Source organism: Aquarana catesbeiana, linkage group LG07, assembly GCF_042186555.1.
Source record: "Aquarana catesbeiana isolate 2022-GZ linkage group LG07, ASM4218655v1, whole genome shotgun sequence".
NCBI lineage: Eukaryota > Metazoa > Chordata > Amphibia > Anura > Ranidae > Aquarana > Aquarana catesbeiana.
This window is the reverse complement of record NC_133330.1, coordinates 136,455,808-136,482,734: the sequence shown is the minus strand read 5'-3', so window position 1 is coordinate 136,482,734 and position 26,927 is coordinate 136,455,808. Positions and strand designations below refer to the sequence as shown.

At 42.6% G+C, this 26,927-nt stretch overlaps 1 protein-coding gene across 4 annotated transcripts in view; it reads left to right on the top strand.

Moving 5' to 3' along the window:
* UBN2 (ubinuclein 2) overlaps nucleotides 1-9,595 on the top strand; it is a 690,706-nt gene extending 681,111 nt beyond the window's left edge. For all 4 annotated transcript variants that reach the window (XM_073592702.1, XM_073592701.1, XM_073592700.1 and 1 more), the window contains one exon: nucleotides 9,125-9,595. In XM_073592702.1, the coding sequence (XP_073448803.1) occupies nucleotides 9,125-9,174 (50 nt within the window). In that variant the 3' untranslated portion in view covers nucleotides 9,175-9,595. The remainder of the gene's footprint in view (nucleotides 1-9,124) is intronic.
* Nucleotides 9,596-26,927: the final 17,332 nt, after the last annotated feature.

Below are 26,927 nucleotides of genomic sequence, written 5' to 3'. Positions count from 1 at the left end.
TGACCTCAGCGCCCTGCTGTTCATTTTCTTCTACAATAATATAAAGTCACCTTTTTCATATTTAAACCCAGTGGTGATTAATTATTACCAAAAGAAAGCGCTATTTGTGTGAAAAAATGACACCTTTTTTTGGGTATAGCATTGCATGACCGTGCAATTACCAGTTAAAGTAGCGCAGTGCTAAGTGGCAAAATATGGCATGGTCATGAAGGGGGTAAAACTTTCCAGAGCTTAAGTGGTTAATGTTGTATTTGCCTACCTTTTGTAGAGTTGATCTGCTGCAATATGGACAGTAGTTGATGGGCTTTATGATGATGTGGGATGAAACCAAGAAAAAAAAGCATTGTGACAACCGGGGACACAGGAAAAAGAGGGGCACCAATACAGTGGGGTGACGGCTTGGAGATGAGTAGAAGCTGGAAAAAAAAACAACAGGGGAAACAGCTGGTATGAGCTTAAAGTTAGAGAGACAAGATTTATGACCACAGGGAGACAGGCAGGGGGAGAATTGTTATGACTAATGTCTAAAGGTTAGGGAGAGTAGTATTCTGTGCGATGGGGCAGCAGGAGCTGACGAGAAGAGTTTTTTTCTGTCAGAGAAGGATGGAAATGGCAAGAACAGGTGCATTGTAAATGTTGGGGCTCACAGCCAGGACAAGTACATTCTTACTGTGCGGGGGGTTGTATACCTGCAGCATACCACAGACCACAGGGAGACCTGAGAACAAGCTTGATCGTTCAAAATTTGATGTCTCAAAAGGAGGTTATATTACAACCGTCAATATATCCCTAAACTGATTCTACAGGCTCGTTTCTTCTCCCTCAACTTGTCTGTCTCTGAATCTGTGGTTATACACACTGCAAGTCAGGATTTGGGTGTTCGGGAGAGGTGACCAGTCAGCTCCCTGGAATTGGCTCTGGTTTACCTCCCTTTGTGAAGGGAGGATGCGTTTCATTGGGGGTGCCTTTTGTGGAGCTGTTGTGGCTACTGGGGATCACTGGGGACCATCTTCGGGGGCCCTCCTTGCCTCCTGGTCCCTTTCCTTTTCTTTCCTTCAACCCTCCCTGTCCCCTTGGCCTCTGTCGAGCTGTGGCTGATCGATTTCCCTCTAGATGCTGTGGATGTCCTGGAGAGTCCATCTAGAATATACGTGACTTAAAATTCATTGTGACGAAACCTAATACCTCTGAAGAAGATGTTCACCTTCAAATACCTCAAAACGTTGGGTTATCTCTATTGTTGTAATTTTTTCAATAGAATTGGTTATTGTCTCATGCTCATATTCAACATCCGCCAATCTGCATCCATTTTTAGATATGTCTGTCATATGTCATAGCTACTTATTTTATATTTTTTTCCATAATAAATATAATATATTTTTAATACTTTTTTCTACCTTTGTATTTACACCAAGTTGTTAGTGACCCAATTCAAAGTCCCACCAGAGGATCCACACTCTTTTTGAGTGTTTTTACTTTCTATTACATTAGGGATGTGGGTTCATCAACAATCCAACTTCATATTGGGGTGACACCATTCATCTTTTTCATCAGAAATAATCAGCCAGCTCCTAATGATGTCAGCACAAAGATGGCAGCATGGGACCTAGAGTTTGGAATAGCTTGGCAGATCACAGCAGTGCAATGCTAGATTCGCTGGGTGGTTGAGTATGGGAATTGTACATAGCACCAGGGGAAAAGGTAAAAGGAAAATAAAAAAAAAACTTGGCGAAGGGGGGAGTTCATCTTTTAAGCAGTAGTAAACCACCACTGAAATAAAAGCAGGGTTACATAATGTACTAGTATGCGCCACATAATAGCACATTATGACAGACTTACCTATAAAGCGGATCCCTCCCGCGCTGCGCTGTTACGGATCCCCAGTGCTGCCATCTTCACCAGGTCTTCCTTCAGGGTTTGCATGCTTCAGCTGTATGAATGGCCAAAGCCGCAGTGAAGTCACTCCCGTGCATGCGCACGGGAGCCTTAGACTTCGGCACAAAGCATTGAATGTATGGCATGAGTATGCTGTCCCTTCAGAACGCATGCGCCAGTGACATCACCTGCAGCATCACTTGTGAATTTCTCCTAAACAGTGCAAGTTTAGGAGGTATTCACTGTACCTACAGGTAAGCCTTATAAGCTTACCTGTAGGTACAAGTTCAAAAGTGGAGTTTACCTCCACTTTAAGACGAGTAACTTCAAACAGTCAATCAGAATTTACTATGCTGAAGTAAAACCAGTACAAGAATAAGCTTGATAGGATTTTATAGTTTACTCCACAAAGTGGTTGTAAACCCTCATATATACTCAGTGAAGTGAACAACCTCAGATGATACACCGAGATGAAAAAAAATCCTCTTACAAAGGTTTTACTTGTTTATCTGCAGTCTTCTCTTGTCTATAACCCTTTATAAGGGCAGAAAAGTGTTAAAATCTTTCTTCATCTGTCAGTAGTAGGAATGAGCTTGGGCGTGTTCGGAATCCCACCTGCCCGATTCCGCCAGGAAGCCAACACTGCACACCGCTAATCACAGGCAGTGAGACATGTCCCGGCTTGCAGCTGCACAGATCAGGAAATGTCTCACTACTGTGATTAGTCGTGCACAGTGTCAGCTTCTTGGCGGTGTTGGGCAGGTGGGTTTGGACTAAGATCCCCAACACGCCCATGCCCATCTCTAGTCAAGAGTACAGACCAGGGGGCATGGAGGTTGCAGGTACAGTGTGTTGAGAGTTGATTGGAGGAAAAGGCACGCACCCCCCTCCACACAGCAGAAGAACTGTGTTCTGAAGAGACGAGCTGTCTGCTGAGCTCTACTCCCTCCCGACACAAATTTATCTCCTGTGTCATGAAAATTTCTCAGAAGTGACTCGAGTAATGATGCACCAGAGAGAAATTACACTTAGAGCTTTGGAGAGAGATAAGTAAACACTACAAATATATGTGCTTTGCTCAGATTCTATGACTCAGGTTTACAACAACTTTAATAACTAAAGATAAAACTTTTCTTTTAGATTTCGAGAGAGTGGTCAGAGGTCAGATCCACTGTCAGGTTTATATTGGTGTCTTAGTTTCCCGAAACAAAGATTCATTCTAGTTGTCTTGAAATCTTTTTGTTGGGGGAGGTACAGTTAAATCATGTGACAGCAGAGTGGGGCCATGAGGCTTTTCAATGCAGAGCAGCAAAAATTATCCCCATTCAATTAAATAGAACACAATGCACGCAGTTGTGGTGAAGTAGTGTACTGATTAGTACAGTGAGCTCCCCCTAAGCTCCCTATTTTTTTTGTTTTTTTTCATTCAGTTCGCTGGTTTGAACTAAAAAAAACTTACCGTGTGAACCAGGCTTTAGATCTCATTCATATGTTCTAAATGGCCATGGAATGGCAAATATACCATGAATACCTACAGCCAGGATCCCAGATGTTCCAATTTTTGTCAGCTGCTCAGCCTGTTCACCTTAGTGAAGGGCTGAAAAGAGCCACTGCTGTTAATATGTATCTGCACATCCAGTGGTCCCCCATGTTTAAGCTCCGGGGGACAAAGCAAAACACACCAGTGGGAACCCGGGCTGAGGTAGTCTCTCCCATCACTACTACATTACCATAGGACTCCGTGGATGGGCGGCACCAGGGATTTTTTTTCTCTCCTTCAGTGACTACATGAGCTGGGATGAGCTCCATCCCTTGCCGAAACTCCTGCAGCACATTCAGTATCATCTACTTTACTCCCCACATCGATTGAGCCTGAGCGACACACTAACTGTGGGTCACAGTGGTTGCCTGCTGTTAGGAACAAATTTCTGACCCTGGATTCAGAGAGATTTTATCCAAGGGCAAAAATGTATCCCTACCAGCAGGTAACCACTGGATGTCCAGATACATGTGGATACATGTTTACAGCAGCAGACAGCCTTGGCTCTTTTCAGCCCATCACTCAGGTGTACAGGCTGAGCAGAGATTGGAACATCTGAGATCCCGGGTGCAGGTATTTGCAGTATACTTACTGCACCATGGTCATGTAGGATGTATGAATGAGACCCAAGACTGGATTTTAGCTAACCCTACTGTGCAAGTTGAGCAGGTGCAAGGGGCAGCATATTTTGTTTTTTGTGTATTTTTAAACCTTAAACTGTGTCCTAAGAAATTTTATGAAATGTTTTAAGAGATGAAAAAAATAAATATTGTGCACTGCCTACTACGGGATGGTGCCCTTTGCACCTGGTCAGTATGATTTGCTTTTATTCAGATTTAAGCTGTAGTAAACCCAGCTTTTGAACTTGTACCTACAAGTAAGCCTCTTTTAGAGAAGAAAGAAAACAAATCCCCCTCTCCCTCCTAAGAATCCTCCCTCCCCAAGCAAAGATTCCCACTGTAAAATATCCCCGCCTCCAAAAATTAAACCCCCCTGTTTCTAAACCGACCCCCCCCAAAGCAAAAAGATCTCCCTCAGTCAACACCCTCTCCCTCAGCAAAGATTCCTAATTATGAAGAAAATCTCCCTTCATCCAATCAAACTCCCTCCCAGAAGCATATCCCTGCCATTAACCACCCCCTGTAAACTTCTCTACAAGAAAATCCCCCTTTCTTCAAAAGCAAACCCACCCCCCTTTCCTTAACCCCCCCACGAAAAGAAACTCCCCCAGGCTGGAATTCTCACTTCCTCCTTCCCAAAACAGAAAATGTATGCCTCCCCACTTACCAGACCTCAGATTCAGCATGGCACATAAGTAGGAAAACTTCTGTCATATGATACCTCGAGGAGGAGTCTAGGAGTTCCTTCAACCATGCACTGTCAATTGCCGGCATCTGAGACCTCGCAGTAATTTCATGCTTGTCGGGGGGACCCCTTATTAAACTGAGGGGATGGGGCACAATATAAGGGGCCTGGCTGCTGCACTCCGAAACTCTGCTTCTACTGTGCTGATGCTGAGGCTAAACAGCAGGGACACTGTCTGGACATTTTGCCAGGATGCTCTGGGGGGGGGGGGGGGGGGGGTTGTACACCCCTGACCCCCCCCCCTTATCTGCGCCCCTGCTTGAACGTGATAGTGAATAAAAAATTTTGAGTTGCCACCAGAACAGGAATAGAGGGTAAAAGGGACACTTGTTCCCTGACAACTGTCTCAGAGGAGATGAAGATGTCCTCTTGCTTCCCATTAAGTCTACAGGACATGAAGGGAAAGAAGATCTCCCTTACCTCTACCCTACTCTATCTGAAATTAAAAAAATTTGGGATTAAAATAAACCCAAAGAATTAGCACTTACCTCTCAAAATAGTTTCTTATCCACTTGTGCCTGCTTACATCCTGATCATGTCGTGGTGGGATTTTAACCCTCACTTCCTAGCAGGACAGGAAGTAATGTTTTTGTACACTTTTACTGTTGGAGAGATTTGCAGTTTCTTTATTTATAATAAGTATAACAGCATGTCATAATCCTGAATTGTGATTTTTACTGCCACCTACTAGAAGATTGGACAAAAAAAAGTCCAAAAAAGCAAGTCCAGCATGTCGGGTCCGTAGCCCCTCTTTTTGTCATCCTGCTCAGTAAATACCTGTATAGCCTTCTTTGTGCTGACATGCAAATACAGTGAGGCTGCTGATGTGTGGCAGCAACTTGAATGTAGTCTCAGCAGACTCAAAGCTGTCATTCCGTTGACACTGTCTGGTATTCCCCTTTTGCACCTGCTCCAGCAGCTACATAAAAGTTTATTTTGGAAAGTGAAGGGAGTGACCGGGCCAGGCCAGAAGGTAAGAGACATTCCCAGAACAAAGAACTATGGCACTCAAGAAGGGAGAGGCTGTGCTAGTTAATTGACTAGTAATCATCTAGCAAGTCAAAAAGCACATTGCAAGTGAATAAAAATAATTTCTCGAAAGGAGAAACACCGAAAATAAGCATTTGAAATACTTGATTTTCTGTGTTTTTTACCTGTAGTATCTTAACCGCTTCAGCTCCGAAAGATTGTATCCCCTTCCTGACCAGAGCACTTTTTGTGATTCGGCACTGCGTCACTTTAACTGACAATTGCGCGGTCGTGTGACATTGCACCCAAACAAAATTGACGTCCTTTTTTTTTCCCACAAATAGAGCTTTCTTTTGGTGGTATTTGATCACCTCTGCGGTTTTTAATTTTTGCGTTATAAACAAAAGAGCGACAGTTTTGTAAAAAAAAAAAGAAATATTTTTTACTTTTTGCTATAATAAATATCCCCGAAAAATATATAAAAAAAAAAATTTTTTTCCTCAGTTTAGGCCAATATGTATAATTCTACATATTTTTGGTAAAAAAAATCGCAATAAGCGTATATTGATTGGTTTGTGCAAAAGTTATAGCGTCTACAAAATAGGGGATAGTTTTATGGCATTTTTATTATTATTTTTTTTTTTTTTTAGTAATGGCGGTGATCTGCGATTTTTATTGTGACTGCGACATTATGGCGTTCACATCGGACACTTTTGACACCATTTTGGGACCATTGTCATTTATACAGCGATCAGTGCTATAAAAATGCAATGGTTACTGTATAAATGACACTGGCAGGGAAGGGGTTAACCACTAGGGGGCGATGAAGGGGTTAAGTGTGTCCTAGGGAGTGATTCTAACTGGGGGGGGATGGGCTTCAACTCACATGACAGCGATCACTGCTCCCGATGACGGGGAGTATTTCTGTCATGTCGCAAGGCAGATCTGGGAAATGCCTTGTTTATAGGCACTTCCCCATTCTGCGGCTCCATGACACGATCGCCGGGAGACTGGCGGACATTGAATCTGCCGGTCCCGCAGGCACAGTCACACTGTACGCGTCAGGCGCGCGCGCCTGCTATCCCCACCAATTAAAGGGGGCGTACAGGTACGCCCATTTGCTCACCGCTGCCATTGTGCCGACGTATATCGGCGGTCGGCAAGTGGTTAAAGTAGAAGTTAAGTGAAATACTGTCTAAACTTAAACCTGCTCCCACCCTCATTCTAAGCCCTAAACTAACTACGCTGAAAAGAAAAGATGTGTACACTTACCGTCTTCATTGGCGCTTTGGTCCAATCACGTGATCGGCCCCCAGCCCTGGCTGCAGGGTGGAGGAGGGACAGTCAACAATAAATGCCCCATAGTAAGCCTATGGGTGATGTCACTGCATAGACACAGCAGCCATTGCCAACGATCTCTTCTCTTCACTGAAGCCGACTGCTGGGGAGATCATGTGACCGGACCGGATCGCCCAGGGAATAGGTAAGTGTACACATCTTTCCTTTACAGGGTAGTTAGTATAGGGCTTAGAATGGAGTTGGGAGCAGGTTTAAGTTTTAGATAGGATTTTGAATGTTTTTTTACTTTAACCCCTTTGCACTGTTGCCTCGCGGCCCTCCAAGGGATCTCAAATGCTGGAAGGCGTGGTGGGGTTTATGATCATGTGACCATTGTATTGTCACGGCGATCACATGATCAAAAATCTCCCGATTGCAAGGAATGATCAGGAGCTTTCCATTAGTCGCTGTCACTGTTCCGGGAGTGCACAGGGCATGCACTCTCGGCACAGCTGTGTCTGCAGATTGGTATGCAAATATGCAGCCTCTCTGCGCCAACCTCCGAAAGGCTGCATATTTGCATTCCATCAGCACCTAGGGGTTAAGTAGATGATAGGATCTTTTTAAGGGGGTTGGATTTCTCCAAATTTTTTTTGATTTTTCCCTCGTCAGCAATCAAATGCAATCCAAATATTGGTACTCTCACTAAGTTAGGCCTGTGTCAGTCATGTCACTACAGAGGTGTGCCTAGTTGTGATGAGCTACAGGGTTATATTTCATGTGTCAGTGGTCCCAGTCTGGGGATTTACTGCAGTTTCCTGGTCTAACCCTGTCTCTATGTTGTGTGCAGCGCAGGCTGTTTCTAGATTCCCTGTTTGTTGTTCCACGAGATCACTTATGGTAGTGCCTTGGTGTTGCTGGACCAGCATTTCTAATTTTTAAGATCCCACTGCCATCGTTCTGACAGATTCTCCCTTCCTGGGCTGGAGTTGGTAATTCTCACTGGAAGTACGTGCTCTCCCTCCTTATTTTTGGCTTACATCTCACCAGGTACACAGTGCACCTTTTGGGGTTCTAATTTCCGCTTGCAGCAATGATTGTTCAGCAGTCTTAACTACCCAACCACACACACTCCAGCTATGAACCTGGTCTTTTAATCACTCCCAAATTTGAGTACCCATAGAAAGATGTGTGTAGCACATGCATGTGTCTTGCAACAGGGATTTTACACCATGTCTCTTTCTGTTTGTCTTTTTTTTTTTTTTTTTTGCTAGTTTCTCCCTTTATCAATGTATGGCACAAGTTTGAAAGGCAGTTCATTATGTGGATGCTAGCAAGCATGTTGTGCAGTCATCCTCCTGCTGAATATTCTGTCTGCAGGTTTAAGTGGCAGAATTCCTTCTGTGAATGCTTGTTTGAAAGGAGCCTAATGCCCCGTACACACGGTCGGATTTTCCGATGGAAAATGTCCGATCGGAGCGTGTTGTCGGAAATTCCGACCGTGTGTGGGCTCCATCGGACATTTTCCATCGGATTTTCTGACACACAAAGTTGGAGAGCAGGAGATAAAATTTTCCGACAACAAAATCCGTTGTCGGAAATTCCTATCGTGTGTACACAAATCCGACGGACAAAGTGCCACGCATGCTCAGAATAAATAAAGAGATGAAAGCCATTGGCCACTGCCCCGTTTATAGTCCGACGTACGTGTTTTACGTCACCACGTATAGAACGATCGGATTTTCCGACAACTTTGTGTGACCGTGTGTATGCAAGACAAGTTTGAGCCAACATCCGTCGGAAAAAATCCTAGGATTTTGTTGTCGGAATGTCCGAACAAAGTCCGACCGTGTGTACGGGGCATAACAGTATCTACAAAAATCTATTTCTTTTTGTTTGCAAGACCTAGAAATTCTAACAATGTTTTATTGCTGTATATGCCTTCCTGGGCCAGTGACCACCACTTCCCCCTACTTGCACCTGGATGTTCAGCTTGTAAAATGCAATATTGCCCATTCTTTTTCAGTTTGAGAGAGTGGATGGGGGGTTGCCACATATGTATGTTTGCTTTATTTATTTATTTGTATTTTTTTCCAGATGGAGGTCAAAGTAAAGGGGACTCAAAACCGCAGCGTAAAAACCCATGATGTGACTAAATGAATAAAAAGGACATTTAATTTAGGTTTTATTTTTCTGAATGGCTATCAGAAAATACTTTTCTGGCAGAATGAGCTGCCATTTGCTATGTTTACATTACTCTGATCCCAAGCACTGTGGAAAGCAGAATGAATACTTGATTGAAGCAAGAAAAGATGGCGTTAGGTTGGTGCTACAAGATAACAAAGGATTTGTTTTAGAGCAACTGATGATGAAGAGGATGATTCTTTCTGTGACATGAAATCACTGGGCTAGATGACTTTTTATATTTATTTTTTTGCCTACACCACAAAGAACACAAACATGAAATGGATACATTTGCATTCCATTATATTTTACTGAGGATTTCAGAACAAGGCTGTTGACCAATTATTACTAACCAATAAAATGCAGAAATTCACTCTCCCCTAATCCTGGCTGTAGATTATCTATTGAAATAAGTAATAACTAACTTTAATGGAAATGTCACATTATGCATTGTTTTTACACTTGGGTTCTTTTATATAAATTACATAAGGTTTCAGTTTTAACTCTAGAACACTAGCTCAGCGAAGCTGGCCCCCCTACAATCAGCACAAATAAAAACTCAAGTGTGTTTCTTTAGTGCTACGTTTGTGCTGTTTTGTGCCGTAAAAATTTACATTTGTGCTGCTTTTATTTTTAAGATATTAGCAATTGTTTTTTCCAGACTGTGACATCACCTAGCCCCCCTACAACACCCAAATGACACAAAACTGGTCTCGTTGGTTAGTGATACGTTTGTGCTGTTTTGTGCTGCTAAAAATTCCGTTCTATCTTTTATCGTTTTTGCGTTATTAATGATTTATTAAAGGTCACCAAAGGTCAGTCAGCCCCCCTACAATGCCCAAATGACGCAAAACTGGTCTCGTTGGTTAGTGCTACGTTTGTGCTGTTTTGTGCTGCTAACATTTCCGTTCTATCTTTTATCGTTTTTGCGTTATTAATGATTTATTAAAGGTCACCAAAGGTCAGTCAGCCCCCCTACAACGCCCAAATGACACGAAACTGGTCTCGTTGGTTAGTGCTACGTTTGTGCTGGTTTGTGCTGCTAAATTTTTTATTTGTGCTGTTATGGTTTTTAAGTTATAACAGTTTATTTTTTTTTTCAAACCCCACTCACTTTGCCCACCCTACAATCAGCACAAATAAAAACTCAAGTGTGTTTCTTTAGTGCTACATTTGTGCTGTTTTGTGCTGCTAAAATTTCCATTCTACCTGTTATCGTTTTTGCGTTATTAATGATTTATTAAAGGTCACCAAAAGTCAGTCAGCCCCCCTACAACACCCAAATGACACAAAACTGGTCTCGTTGGTTAGTGCTACGTTTGTGCTGTTTTGTGCTGCTAAAAATTCTGTTCTATCTTTTATCGTTTTTGCGTTATTAATGATTTATTAAAGGTCACCAAAGGTCAGTCAGCCCCCCTACAACGCCCAAATGACACAAAACTGGTCTCGTTGGTTAGTGCTACGTTTGTGCTGTTTTGTGCTGCTAACATTTCCGTTCTATCTATTATCGTTTTTGCGTTATTAATGATTTATTAAAGGTCACCAAAGGTCACTCAGCCCCCCTATAATGCCCAAATGACACAAAACTGGTCTCGTTGGTTAGTGCTACGTTTGTGCTGTTTTGTGCTGCTAAAATTTCCGTTCTATCTTTTATCGTTTTCTCGTTATTAATGATTTATTAAAGGTCACCAAAGGTCAGTCAGCCCCCCTACAACGCCCAAATGACACGAAACTGGTCTCGTTGGTTAGTGCTATGTTTGTGCTGGTTTGTGCTGCTAACATTTTTATTTGTGCTGTTATGGTTTTTAAGTTATAACAGTTTTTTTTTTTTTTCAAACCCCACTCACTTTGCCCACCCTACAATCAGCACAAATAAAAACTCAAGTGTGTTTCTTTAGTGCTACATTTGTGCTGTTTTGTGCTGCTAAAATTTCTGTCCTACCTTTTATCGTTTTTGAGTTATTAATGATTTATTAAAGGTCACCGAAGGTCACTCAGCCCCCCCTACAACACCCAAATGACACAAAACTGGTCTCGTTGGTTAGTGCTACGTTTGTGCTGTTTTGTGCTGCTAAAATTTCCGTTCTATCTTTTATCATTTTCGTGTTATTAATGATTTATTAACGGTCGCCAAAGGTCAGTCAGCCCCCCTACAATGCCCAAATGACACGAAACTGGTCTCGTTGGTTAGTGCTACGTTTGTGCTGGTTTGTGCTGCTAAAATTTTTATTTGTGCTGTTATGGTTTTTAAGTTATAACAGTTTTTTTTTTTTCAAACCCCACTCACTTTGCCCACCCTACAATCAGCACAAATAAAAACTCAAGTGTGTTTCTTTAGTGCTACATTTGTGCTGTTTTGTGCTGCTAAAATTTCCGTTCTACCTTTTATCATTTTTGCGTTATTAATGATTTATTAAAGGTCACCAAAGGTCAGTCAGCCCCCCTACAACGCCCAAATAACACAAAACTGGTCTCGTTGGTTAGTGCTACGTTTGTGCTGTTTTGTGCTGCTAACATTTCCGTTCTATCTATTATCGTTTTTGCGTTATTAATGATTTATTAAAGGTCACCAAAGGTCACTCAGCCCCCCTATAATGCCCAAATGACACATAGTTACATAGTTACATAGTAGGTGAGGTTGAAAAAAGACACAAGTCCATCAAGTCCAACCTATGTGTGTGATTATGTGTCAGTATTACATTACATATCCCTGTATATTGCGGTCATTCAGGTGATTATCTAATAGTTTCTTGAAGCTATCAATGCTCCCCGCTGAGACCACCGCCTGTGGAAGGGAATTCCACATCCTTGCCGCTCTTACAGTAAAGAACCCTCTACGTAGTTTAAGGTTAAACCTCTTTTCCTCTAATTGCAATGAGTGGCCACGAGTCTTATTAAACTCTCTTCTGCGAAAAAGTTTTATCCCTATTGTGGGGTCACCAGTACAGTATTTGTAAATTGAAATCATATCCCCTCTCAAGCGTCTCTTCTCCAGAGAGAATAAGTTCAGTGCTCGCAACCTTTCCTCATAACTAAGATCCTCCAGACCCTTTATTAGCTTTGTTGCCCTTCTTTGTACTCGCTCCATTTCCAGTACGTCCCTCCTGAGGACTGGTGCCCAGAACTGGACAGCATACTCCAGGTGCGGGCGGACCAGAGTCTTGTAGAGCGGGAGAATTATCGTTTTATCTCTGCAGTTGATCCCCCTTTTAATGCATGCCAATATTCTGTTTGCTTTATTAGCAGCAGCTTGGCATTGCATGCCGTTGCTGAGCCTATCATCCACTAGGACCCCCAAGTCCTTTTCCATCCTAGATTCCCCCAGAGGTTCTCCCCCCAGTGTATAGATTGCATTCATATTTTTGACACCCAAATGCATTATTTTACATTTTTCTACATTGAACCTCATTTGCCATGTAGTCGCCCACCCCATTAATTTGTTCAGGTCTTTTTGCAAGATTTCCACATCCTGCGGAGAAGTTATTGCCCTGCTTAGCTTAGTATCGTCTACAAATACAGAGATGGAACTGTTTATCCCATCCTCCAGGTCATTTATGAACAAATTAAATAGGATTGGTCCCAGCACAGAACCCTGGGGGACCCCACTACCCACCCCTGACCATTCTGAGTACTCCCCATTTATCACCACCCTCTGAACACGCCCTTGTAGCCAGTTTTCAATCCATGTACTCACCCTATGGTCCATGCCAACGCACCTTATTTTGTACAGTAAACGTTTATGGGGAACTGTGTCAAATGCTTTTGCAAAATCCAGATACACCACGTCTACGGGCCTTCCTTTATCTAGATGGCAACTCACCTCCTCATAGAAGGTTAATAGATTGGTTTGGCAAGAACGATTCTTCATGAATCCATGCTGATTACTGCTAATGATATCATTCTTATTACTAAAATCTTGTATATAGTCCCTTATCATCCCCTCCAAGAGTTTACATACTATTGATGTTAGGCTAACTGGTCTGTAATTCCCAGGGATGTTTTTTGGGCCCTTTTTAAATATTGGTGCTACATTGGCTTTTCTCCAATCAGCTGGCACCATTCCAGTCAATAGACTGTCTGTAAAAATTAGGAACAACGGTCTGGCAATCACCTGACTGAGTTCCCTAAGTACCCTCGGATGCAAGCCATCTGGTCCCGGTGATTTATTAATGTTAAGTTTCTCAAGTCTAATTTTAATTCCGTCCTCTGTTAACCATGTAGGTGCTTCCTGTGTTGTGTCATGAGGATAAACACTGCAGTTTTGGTTACTGAAGCCCCCCGATTCACTCGTGAATACTGAGGAGAAGAATACATTCAATACCTCTGCCATCTCCCCATCCTTTGTAACCAGATGTCCTTCCTCATTCTTTATGGGGCCAATATGGTCTGTCCTCCCTTTTTTACTGTTTAACACAAAACTGGTCTCGTTGGTTAGTGCTACGTTTGTGCTGTTTTGTGCTGCTAACATTTCCGTTCTATCTTTTATCGTTTTCTCGTTGTTAATGATTTATTAAAGGTCACCAAAGGTCAGTCAGCCCCCCTACAACGCCCAAATGACACGAAACTGGTCTCGTTGGTTAGTGCTACGTTTGTGCTGGTTTGTGCTGCTAAAATTTTTATTTGTGCTGTTAAGGTTTTTAAGTTATAACAGTTTTTTTTTTTTTTCAAACCCCACTCACTTTGCCCACCCTACAATCAGCACAAATAAAAACTCAAGTGTGTTTCTTTAGTGCTACATTTGTGCTGTTTTGTGCTGCTAAAATTTCTGTCCTACCTTTTATCGTTTTTGCGTTATTAATGATTTATTAAAGGTCACCGAAGGTCACTCAGCCCCACCTACAACACCCAAATGACACAAAACTGGTCTCGTTGGTTAGTGCTATGTTTGTGCTCTTTTGTGCTGCTAAAATTTCCATTCTATCTTTTATCGTTTTCGCGTTATTAGTGATTTATTAAAGGTCACCAAAGGTCAGTCAGCCCCCCTACAACACCCAAATGACACAAAACTGGTCTCGTTGGTTAGTGCCTCATTTGTGCTGGTTTGTGCTGCTAAAATTTTTATTTGTGCTGTTATGGTTTTTTAGTTATAACAGCTTGTTTTTATATTTGTGCTTTTTTGTGTCATAATAATAAAAATTCGTGCTGCTTTTATTTTTAAGATAATAGCAATTTGTTTTTTCCAGATGATGACATCACCCCGCTCTCCTGTCACATACCTGGTTAGTGAGCTCCTGGTTAGAAAGCAGCCATGGGAGCACAGTGAGGTATGAGTGCCTGTGATCAGTCCAGTAGACTGCATGGTGGAAGCAGTCAGCAGGTGGATGTGGCGGCAGAACCAGCTGGTGGCAGATGAGCTGGCACTGAGCTTGGCTGGTGGCAGACTGTGGGTAAGCAGCTGGAAGCAGGAGACAGATGAGACCTTGCTGGGCTGAAGAGCTGTAGCAGGCTGGATGAGCAGGATGCAGGGTCAGATGAGCCGGATCCATAATGGTCAGGCAGATCAGGCATAGACGGCACACAACAGGATAGTCGGGTCACAAACCAAGTCAGCAACAGGAGGTAGATCAGGCAAGAAGAGAAGGCAGAAGCAGAATCCAGAGACAAGCCAAGGTCAGGGCAGGTAGCAGTCAAACGGAGGTCAGGAGCAAGCTGGGTTAGGATCAGAGGTCAAACACAGGAATCAGGAATGAACACACAGAAGCGGCACACCAAATTGCAGCCTGTTTAAATAGTCTGTCTGGTGCCAGCATTGGTGACAGGCTCACGCTCATCTGCCCAGCCAGTTGCCAGTCTGCGCATGCGCATATGTATGTACAGGGAGACATCATTTGTGCTATGCGAAAGCCTTCCCTGACACCCCCTACAGCAGCCAAACAAAATGAAAACGGGCTGGTTGGTTAGTGCCACGTTTGTGTTGATTTGTGCCTATTTACTTTCCATTCTGTGACGGCGTCTCTTCATCTGACGGCTCTTAAATAACTGGGTGGCCCCGCCCCCTCTGCCGCACGGGACATGACGGGACTTCCCTGTGGCATTCCCCGTGACGTCACAGGGAAGTCCCGTCAAGTCACCGTGCGTCAGAGGGGTGCGGGGTCACCGGGTTGCCCGGCCCCCCGTTATTTAAGAGCCGTCAGACGAAGAGACGCCGTCACACAGCGGGAGCCTCCCTTTCATGACAGCATGGGTGCGGAGCGGCCCGGAGAAGAAAATGAAGAAGAGAAGAAAAGAAGAAGGAAGAAGAGAAAAGGATGAAGAAGAAGATGAAGAGAAGAGCGGGAGCCTCCCCTCATGCCATGGGTGCGGAGCGGCCCGAGGAGAAGATAGAAGACGCCGCGGAGGAGATGCTGGACGAGAACGCTGGAGGAAGAACCAGAAGAGCCAGAAGAACCAGAAGAAGATGAAGGAAGAAAGAAGAAGCATTTAAATAAAGGAATTGTCAAAAACTGTCTCTTGTCATTTTTAACATTTTTGACAGTTTTTTAGTGAAATGGCAGGGGTAAGTACCCCCTTACCATTTCACACAGGGGGGGGGCCGGGATCTGGGGGTCCCCTTGTTAAAGGGGGCTTCCAGATTCCGATAAGCCCCCCGCCTGCAGACCCCCACAACCACCGGCCAGGGTTGTGGGGATGAGGCCCTTGTCCTCATCAACATGGGGACAAGGTGTTTTGGGGGGCTACCCCAAAGCACCCTCCCAATGTTGAGGGCATGTGGCCTGGTACGGTTCAGGGGGGGGGCGCACTCTCGTCCCCCCCTCTTTTCCTGCGGCCTTTGTTTTTGTTTTTGTTTTTTTTTTGGCGCGGGGTTCCCCTTAAAATTCATACCAGACCTGAATGGTCTGGTATGGAATTTAGGGGGAACCCCATGTCATTTTTTTTTTTAATTTTGGCCGGGGTTCCCCATAATATCCATACCAGACCTAAAGGGCCGGGTATTGAATTTAGGGGGACTCCCACGTCATTTTTTTTTTTTAATTTTGGTTCGGGATTTCCCTGTGGGGAATTCCCATGCCGTTTTTATCAATGAACTTCTATGTGTATTGTCGGCAATGCAATAGCCGCGGGTAGTTTTAAATGGCTTTTTTTCCTTCGAAACGTCATTTTGCTGTCAGACTGTTCTAAACACAGGAAACATGCGCCCCTTTACAGGCATACTATAGACACCCCCCAGGTACGAAATTTAAAGGGATATTACACTTTTATTGTTTGACTTTAAGCATTATTAAAATCACTGCTCCTGAAAAAACGTCCGTTTTGAAAACTTTTTTTTGCATTGATCCATGTCCCCTGGGGCAGGACCCGGGTCCCCAAACACTTTTTATGACAATAACTTGCATATAAGCCTTTAAAATTAGCACTTTTGATTATTCATGTTCGTGTCCCATAGACTTTAACGGTGTTCGCGTGTTCGAGCGAACTTTTTTCCTGTTCGCATGTTCTGGTGCGAACCGAACAGGGGGGAGTTCGGCTCATCCCTACTCCTGACCTCCGTTTGACTGCTACCAGCCCTGACCTTGGCTTGTCTCTGGATTCTGCTTCTGCCTTCTCTTCTTGCCTGATCTACCTCCTGTTGCTGACCCTGCATCCTGCTCATCCAGCCTGCTACAGCTCTTCAGCCCAGCAAGGTCTCATCTGTCTCCTGCTTCCAGCTGCTTACCCACAGTCTGCCACCAGCCAAGCTCAGTGCCAGCTCATCTGCCACCAGCTGGTTCTGCCGCCACATCCACCTGCTGACTGCTGCCACCACGCAGTCTACTGGACTGATCACAGGCACTCATACCTCACTGTGCTCCCATGGCTGCTTTCTAACCAGGAGCTCACTAACCAGGTACGTGACAGGAGAGCAGGGTGATGTCATCATCTGGAAAAAAACAAATTGCTATTATCTTAAAAAAAAAAGCAGCACAAATTTTTATTATGACACAAAAAAGCACAAATATAAAAACAAGCTATTATAACTAAAAAAACCATAACAGCACAAATAAAAATTTTAGCAGCACAAACCAGCACAAATGAGGCACTAACCAACGAGACCAGTTTTGTGTCATTTGGGTGTAGTAGGGGGGCTGAGTGACCTTTGGTGACCTTTAATAAATCATTAATAACGCAAAAATGATAAAAGGTAGGACAGAAATTTTAGCAGCACAAAACAGCACAAATGTAGCACTAAAGAAACACACTTGAGTTTTTATTTGTGCTGATTGTAGGGTGGGCAAAGTGAGTGGGGTTTGAAAAAAAAAACTGTTATAACTTAAAAACCATAACAGCACAAATAAAAATTTTAGCAGCACAAACCAGCACAAACGTAGCACTAACCAACGAGACCAGTTTCGTGTCATTTGGGCATTGTTGGGGGCTGACTGACCTTTGGTGACCTTTAATAAATCATTAATAACGCAAAAACGATAAAAGATAGAACGGAAATTTTAGCAGCACAAAACAGCACAAACGTAGCACTAACCAACTAGACCAGTTTTGTGTCATTTGGGTGTTGTAGGGGGGCTGACTGACTTTTGGTGACCTTTAATAAATCATTAATAACGCAAAAACGTTAACAGGTAGAACGAAAATTTTAGCAGCACAAAACAGCACAAATGTAGCACTAAAGAAACACACTTGAGTTTTTATTTGTGCTGATTGTAGGGTGGGCAAAGTGAGTGGGGTTTGAAAAAAAAATAAACTGTTATAACTTAAAAACCATAACAGCACAAATAAAAATTTTAGCAGCACAAACCAGCACAAACGTAGCACTAACCAACGAGACCAGTTTCGTGTCATTTGGGCGTTGTAGGGGGGCTGACTGACCTTTGGTGACCTTTAATAAATCATTAATAACGCAAAAACGATAAAAGATAGAACGGAAATGTTAGCAGCACAAAACAGCACAAACGTAGCACTAACCAACGAGACCAGTTTTGTGTCATTTGGGCGTTGTAGGGGGGCTAGGTGATGTCATAGTCTGGAAAAAACAATTGCTAATATCTTAAAAATAAAAGCAGCACAAACGTAAATTTTTACGGGACAAAACAGCACAAACGTAGCACTAAAGAAACACACTTGAGTTTTTATTTGTGCTGATTGTAGGGGGGCCAGCTTCTCTGAGCTTAGAACACTGTGTATTTTAAGTCTCTCACAATTGTCGGCATGCGGTCCTTAAGAGAAAGTAGCTTAATATGAGGAAAATAAAAGACAGAATAATTTGATGTGTATTTAAGTGGGTATCTAGGCTGCATTAAGACAAATGAGTATTTTTTTATATGCTGGCTACTAACTTGGAACATTTCTGGATAAAGTACAGTATGCAATAGAAAAGTATTACATTATTTAATTACCTTGTTCTATATCTCTGCCAATACTTCAGTACTTGAAGATATTTTACATTTGTTACAATAAATGTTCCTGCAGTATTGTTATCGCTACCCTATCTCCTTTATGGAAAAAGTTGAAATTTAAAAAAAAAAAAACCTTGAAAGCAACATTTCAATGCAAAGAACTAATGATTATGTTTAATTAAAGTGCAGTGTTTAGCTGTTACAACATTGCATGTTGCCTGTTTTGCTGTAAAGTATTAATTCTACAAAGTCTGTATTTGTTTTGTTGAATTTAAATGCTTCCCTACATTAGACACTTGTACACTGTTAGATTACACAGCAGTAAAAAAAAACATTACTTTTAGAACTCATTAATCCTAACTAAACCTCATATTTTTATTTGTGGAGGGAGTAAGGTTTTAATTGTATGTTCTCTCGCTACCTCTGGGCAAAGATTTTATGTATTGCAAAGTTGGAGGCAGTAGGGGAGAAAATGAAGAATTTGTCACGTACAGGTGTTGAATCCTTCTGTTTCCTGATGCCCTTTGTCGCCTCCCCCCCCCCCCCCATCCCCCCAAATATCCACCATCTTCCTTGTATTGTCAGCCTGGAGAAAAACTGCTTCTAAGCGCAGCTTAGCAAATGTAACCAGAGAGCAATAAGACTATGATCAGGAGCAATTGTTTGGAACAGCTATGGATCACAGCCTGAGCCCTTTATTTGCATATGCTGAGGCTTTGTTTAGAAGCAGTTTCTCTTAACACAGGCTCAGTTATATGAGGTTGTGTGTAGGCAAATTACTCCAGATCACATCCTCAGCAACTGTAAACAAAGGGAGCTGATTCTATAACCAAGAGCTTACTGATCAGTTTTGGTGCTTTTTATTTACTTTTTTTTCAATTCCTAAAGTTGTACAGCATTTTTAGGATATCAAGTGTTTACTTATATTTAGCCTGTATTCAAGACCATCTCTCCTGTAGTGACTTGGGAGGGGTAGCCTCTAACTGCAATAAATGAGCAAAATCTCTGCCCAGTGGGGACAATAGGATGCACAAATTATACACTTTATTAATCATTTAGGGAAACCATGTCAAAAGAAAGACTAAGAAGTAGGGGTTATACTGCTACTTACAGGTGAATTGGATACCGGCAACAAAACGCTGGTATCCAGTGTAACCTTTCCCACTCCCAGCATGCTTCAGGTTTTTTTTTTTTTTTGCTAGTTTCTAGAAGAGTTTCTTACAAGTGTTTCTGGCAGCAACTGTGTTTTACCTTTTTTTTCTTTAAGCAAGTTTCTGTATTCACTGCCAAGCTCCTTTTGCAAATTTCTGGATTGGCAGATCCTTGGTGCTGCTATAACGGGGCCAGCCTGTAATGTTACCCTAGGGCACTGGGTTCTGCTTTTAGTGATCTCATTGCATCTAGTGACCATTGTTAGCTGTTTTACAGATCCAGGGCCTTGATAAAAGCCTGTCCCTAAACACTCGTTTGGAGTATGCCCACCAGGTAAAAACTGGAATGTGACTGTTAGCTGCAGGATGCTGTTTGCAATTTTGGAATGCTGCTGTGGTAAGTGCAGTGCAGGAGTTTGCTCACTATTTTTTTTTTCTTTTACTATGGAGCCTGACGTGTGTGCTCTGCCTCCTGCATTTATCCTTTTATAGTTTAATGTTTACAGCACTTGTGCTATGACACTTCTTTACTGTGTGCTTGTTAGTCCCTGGCGCAATCTACTATGGGGCTGAAGCTCAAAGGTCAATGTATGTTTTGCAAGTCCATTGGGGCTGTGACACTTTTTAAAAATGTGTTATGTATGTCATGTTAGTTTGCCCATGACACATTGTGCTGTATGTACATGCTTTTTTCTTTACCTCTCCTGCCTGAATACAAGCTCCACCGGCTCCCTGTGAAAATGAAAGGGTCAGTGCTCTCACTACCTGCGGTGACTTGGTCACAGAAGGTTGCCTAAGCCCTCTTCTGCAAGGGCGCAAGACCTGTGAGCCTTTCCAAATCTTGATCCACTAACAGCTGCAGGGCAGCTTGCAATGCTCTTCCAGCTGCTTCTGCACACACAGCTGAGGATCAAGAGGAGTCTAATCTAATGGATGATCTGGTGCCTGAAGAGTTAGTCTACTGAAATAACTCCTAGGCTTAAGGATATAATTTTGTTATTTTGAATATGGTGTGTACATGTTTAGAACTGGAGCAACCTGTGTTTGATATCTACAGTTATTATTCTGGGTTCCCTTAAAAGTCCCCAACCTGTCATCTCCCCAGTACATTTGCTACTACAACCAGTTTTTTATGGTGTCAATTGCTCTTTTTACAAGTGACTTTCCCTTCTCAAATGTATTGCTGAGCAATGCCCCAATAAGGGGACTGTTTAAGAAAGTGTCCCATCCCATGGTTGACCTGGTCAAAGGTTTGCCTTAACAAAACCCTTAACATACTTGTTGAGGACGTTCCAGTGTTTAAAGACCTGGTTGACAATCCTTTCCAAGTGCCTCATTTTCTTGGTAGGCTTGGCTTTGCATTTTGCCATTGCTGTCATGGCTGTTTTGCCATACCCGGAAGGTCTAAATCAAGGATATGGCTAAGCCTTTTTTTTTTTTTTACAGGATTTTAACTGATCCTTCAGTTTTACAATAGTTAGAACTCATACCTGTTAACCTACACTACTGTGTTGATGAATTTGTGGATATGGTATACTCTTATCTAAAATTATTCTCTGCTCTATACATAAGGATTGTTTTACTTAAAGCAGGTGTTCCAGGTACCAGGTGTTCTGGTTGATCGATAACGGTATATTAGCATGCAATGCCAAGCTACAGTTTCTAAAGCTAGACCCTTTTGCAGGCCCTGCTGTTGTGACCATGTTCTGTGAGACAATAACTGTCTGGTCCAGAGACATGTCTTGGAGTCCTGTTTCTTTCATAATGGACCCTTCTGTCTGCAACAACTGAAGCTTTTGTCTATAACCATAGGTGTGCGTAGCCCATTGCATTAGGGGGTGCACCCCAAAGCTCAAACATACATGCGCATGTGTGTGTATGTATACGGTGTAAACGCGCATTGCATGGTATCAGTAGACCATTGAACGTTGTCAATTGAGCAGAGATTGATGTCAGTAGTTTATTTTTATTATTTTATTTTTTAATTATTTTTTACAATATTTTTTTTCCTGGGGGTCGGCAAGGAAGATCCACGGTCCACCCGTCACCTGCCCACGATTGACTGGTAGATCGTGATTGACAGGTTATCCAGCCCCGGATTAGGGTGTGCCCAGGCACACCCTGTGTGCACGCCTATGTCTATGACCCTGATATTTTAGGTTGACAGCCAAGAAGGTAATCATCTATGTCCAGAATGGGTCTCCTTTCGGTGCACATGTGGAAGACATTCTGACTCAAATGATGTTGGTCTGTAGATTTTCAATGCAAGAAAACACCTCTTCCCTATGACCTTTGATGATGAATTCCCTGACAAATCTATCACTTGGGAAAAGTACAATTTTGCCCAAAAAAAAGTTTGAAAACTGCTTCTTGGAAATTCACCACTTCTGAGCCTAACAAGAGTCTAGCCTTTGTAGTGGAAGCTGTGCTGAATCTGTAGGAACAGTTCAACCTGACTTCTGCCTTTACTCCTCTGAAGCTCCTTCCTTGCCTACACCGCAGGATCGAGACAGAGGGCATTCCAGTGATTTGCATTGCACTGAACGGGTTCAGGAGAATGTGGCACTTGGATCTCATCAGGCTTCTGGCAGACTCTCCATGGGCTTTGCCAAACAACCATTTGAACCTATTGGTCGTTTCATTGTTATCTTACTTGCCTTTCTCTGAGGCATAATTTCTCTGAGGCGATTCTCTGAGTTGGGGCCTTAATCTATAAAGAAGCCTTTCTTGTGCTTCACAAGCACATGGTTATTTTGATGCTCTGGGCCTTTTTTTTCCAAGGTAATTTCTTCCTTCCACCTTAAACAGATACATTGTTCTACCATATCTCTGTCCTGGTCTAAGGTATCCTAAAGAGACTTCCCTCCATCGACCAGATGTGGTACAAGTCTGTCTCTGAGTTATAGTCCTCTGTTGTCATTTCTGAAGATTATCGTCAAGTGTATTCCACAGCTCATCTTTCCTTATGTCTTAAAGGACAAGGTTCTCCTTTTCACTGTCGAAGCAATCTCTACCAGGTTGCTCTATACTGCTTGAGATTTTCAGCATCAGGCATCTATTTGTCTGATTTGCAAGGTTACCAGCTGGTCTTCTGTTAATGCTTCTTTATTTACCGGGTAGACTTTCAGGCCTCAGCTTATGCCAGCTTCAGTCATAAGGTTCATCAGACAGCTCTGTTAGCTGGTGAGTCCCTTCTGTTAACCTGTTGGTTCTCTTGAGCTTGTTAGCCATATTTTGCTGTGACTGCTATTGAGTGTCCCTATGTACCTTAATAGTTCTTCTCTGTCCCGTAATGTATAAACAGAAAAATAGGATTTCTGTCTTACTGTAAAAATCCTTTTGTTGGAGTATTACAGGGCAAAGACCCCCCCCTACTTTTTTTTTTTTTTTTTTGATTCACTCCTACTGCTGAGGCATGCAGGCAGAGGGGAAGGGTTATCGTGGGCTGTTCTTAAGGCATTTGTTTGAAAGTGTTTAACCTCCTAAAAACAGCAACATAATGTGCTCCAAGAAAAGGATGTTATGATTTGTTAAAAATACTATTGATATTTACACCTGTCAGATTTTTATTACCATCTGTGTCCCCAGTAGGAATATTCACCCTCTCTATTTGTCCTGTTTAATGTTCTAAGTAAATGAAAATCCCCAATTTGGGTTGTCCCCAGAACAGGAAGAGAGGGTAAATCTTCCAGTGGGGGTAGAGGTACTGGTAACAAAGCAAAAAGACAAGCAGCAGGATCTAAGTGTAGCAAATCATTAAAACCTATTTATTCAAAAAGTAAGCAACTCACATTTATGAGAGCTTGTATATAGCAAATCAACAATACATTCCATACCCGAGATGACGATCATGCTATGTCGAACATCGGTCCTGTGATGAGCTGCTTTAGCCATGCTCGTGGATTCCAGTGCTACTCAGCTAGCCGGATCTCCAGGTGGACATTCCAATGACAGCTCTAGCAGTGGTGTGCGTTCAGAACATGCGTGCTCCTTCGTCAGATCATCTTGGCTATGGAATTTGTCAATTCGCTATATACAAGCTGTCATAAATGTGAGTTAAAACATAGAGAGCAGCGCCAATCTTAAGTGCAGCAATGTAAAAACATTTATTTCAATGTAGACAATTGGGAACTCACAAGGTCATTGCTTTGTCAGCGCATTGGGATATTAAGGAGGTTCATCCACTCATATGGGAAGGCGGTCGGCTCGCAGGTGGAGAGGCAGCTAGTAGTCCGGCTGAGGCTGGTGGCTCCCAACGCTTCCAGACTCAGAACAGCTCTGGGGCAGTGATACACGTCCCTTCCGGTTGGAGAAGGAGTGGTGAGGAGCCCGCGTACTGAGCATGCGTGCTCCTTCGTCAGGCAATGTCAGTGGCCATATTGGAAGTGGGATTTGCCTGGTTGGCCAGGAAGTGTGGATGTAGTGCCATAGCAACCGCTCACCGATGATCATAATGCATATCAAGTGCGCTGGTGTGACAGGCTGTCTTGATTATCACTACAGGGGGCAGGATGAACTTATATAAAACAAGAATGAACATGAATCTAAAAACATTAAAATGACCATAGCTTGCATAACAATAGATAATGAAACGTATGTAGAATTATACAGTACACATATAGCTAGAAAGGGAGCTATGAGGAGGTGGAATCCTTATGGGTAGAGCTCCAAAGGGATGAAGCTAAGGGGAAAATAATACTGGGAGTATGCTATAGGCCCCCTAACCTGAGGGAGGAAGTGGAGACGGATCTCCTATCACAAATTGGATTAGCAGCAAGGACGGGAAGTGTTATCATAATCGGGGATTTTAATTATCCAGACATAGACTGGGCGGAGGGAACCGCGCATTCATTTAAGGCTCGCCAGTTCCTTAATGTCTTGCAGGACAATTTTATGGGTCAGATGGTAGATGCACCAACTAGAAATAAAACATTACTCGATCTACTGATTACCAACAACACAGACCTGATCACGGATGTGGAAATACGGGGCAATTTAGGTAACGGCGATCACAGGTCAATAAGTTTCAGTATAAGTCACACAAATAGGAAACATGAAGGGAATACAAAGACACTGAATTTCAAAAGAGACAACTTCCCTAAACTACAAACCTTGCTAAAAGGCATAAATTGGGATAAAATATTAGGAACAAAGAATACGGAGGAGAGATGGGTTTGCTTTAAGAGCATATTAAATAAGGGCATTAGCCAATGTATCCCATTGGGTAATAGATTTAAAAGAGCGAACAAAAATCCTGGATGGCTTAACTCCAATGTAAAAATGCATATAAAAGCAAAGGAGAAGGCCTTCAAAAAATACGAGGTTGAGGGATCATCCTCAGCATTCAGACTTTATAAAGAATGCAACAAGAAATGTAAGGATGCAATTAGATAGAGGCTAAGATAGAACATGAAAGACACATAGCGGAGGAGAGCAAAAAAAAATCCCAAGAAATTCCTTAAGTATGTAAACAGTAAAAAAGGGAGGACAGACCATATTGGCCCCATAAAGAATGAGGAAGGACATCTGGTTACAAAGGATGGGGAGATGGCGAAGGTATTGAATTAATTCTTCTCCTCAGTCTTCACGAGTGAATCGGGGGCTTCAGTAACCAAAACTGCAGTGTTTATCCTCATGACACAACACAGGAAGCACCTCCATGGTTAACAGAGGACAGAATTAAAATTAGACTTGAGAAACTTAACATTAATAAATCACCGGGACCAGATGGCTTGCATCCGAGGGTACTTAGGGAACTCAGTCAAGTGATTGCCAGACCGTTGTTCCTAATTTTTACAGATAGTCTACTGACTGGAATGGTACCAGCTGATTGGAGAAAAGCCAATGTAGCAAAAAAAAAAAGGCCCAAAATACATCCCTGGGAATTACAGACCAGTTAGCCTAACATCAATAGTATGTAAACTCTTGGAGGGGATGATAAGGGACTATATACAAGATTTTAGTAATAAGAACGGTATCATTAGCAGTAATCAGCATGGATTCATGAAGAATCGTTCTTGCCAAACCAATCTATTACCCTAATATGAGGAGGTGAGTTGCCATCTAGATAAAGGAAGGCCCGTAGTCGTGGTGTATCTGGATTTTGCAAAAGCATTTGACAGTTCCCCATAAACGTTAACTGTACAAAATAAGGTCCGTTGGCATGGACCATAGGGGTGAGTACATGGATTGAAAACTGGCTACAAGGGCGAGTTCAGAGGGTGGTGATAAATGGGGAGTACTCAGAATGGTCAGGGGTGGGTAGTGGGGTTCCCCAGGGTTCTGTGCTGGGACCAATCCTATCTAATTTGTTCATAAACGACCTGGAGGATGGGATAAACAGTTCAATCTCTGTATTTGCAGACGATACTAAGCTAAGCAGGGCAATAACTTCTCCACAGGATGTGGAAACCTTGCAAAAAGACCTGAACAAAGTAATGGGGTGGAGGACATAGGAAAATTGTGGGCGCAAGACTTTAAAGGCACAGTAATTACTAATTATATGATTAAAATTCTAGTTTATTTAGAAAATATTAAAAAGCAATATAAAACAAAAAAACAAAATAGAGTTCAATTCAGCGTTAGACAGTTTTACAAATTATGCACTCCATACATAGCTATATGGTTAAATTAGTGGTTAAAGCAGTGTTCGAAGTCAAAGGATCTTGATCAATATAGTTACATTGCGTTGAACCAAAAGCTATGCAGTGGTGATAATCAGATTCTGTATAGGCTCGACATGTTACGCGCCACATGCGCTTCTTCAGGAGCAAAGAATTGAGTACTGTAACGAACAATACATTTACGGTAAGTAATTCATCATGGTATAGTAAATTTAAGTAATGGTATAATATATTTAAATAGGGTTAAATGGAGAAACCATGTAATGGTATAATGGGAGAGGCTAACTCCTGGACCCAAGGAGACGCATCCATCCTACAGGGTCCTGGCGAAAAACAAGACAATGTGGGGACGTATGTAACATAGTAAGAAAAGGGGGTTAAATTATACATAGGGTATGAGCTGAATAAGCAGGTAAGCGTGGAGGGGAGGGAAGACAAAGAGGAGGGGGGGGGGGGGACAGAAGAGGGGGAATGGAGGAGAGGAAGGAGGGAGGGGGGGAGGGAAGGGGGAAAAGAGAGGGGGGGGGAAAGGAAGGGGGGGGGGGACCACGAGAGAGGAGAGAAGGGATATACTGTATGCAAATGTCAGTAATTAAGTTTAGAAGAAGTAGTC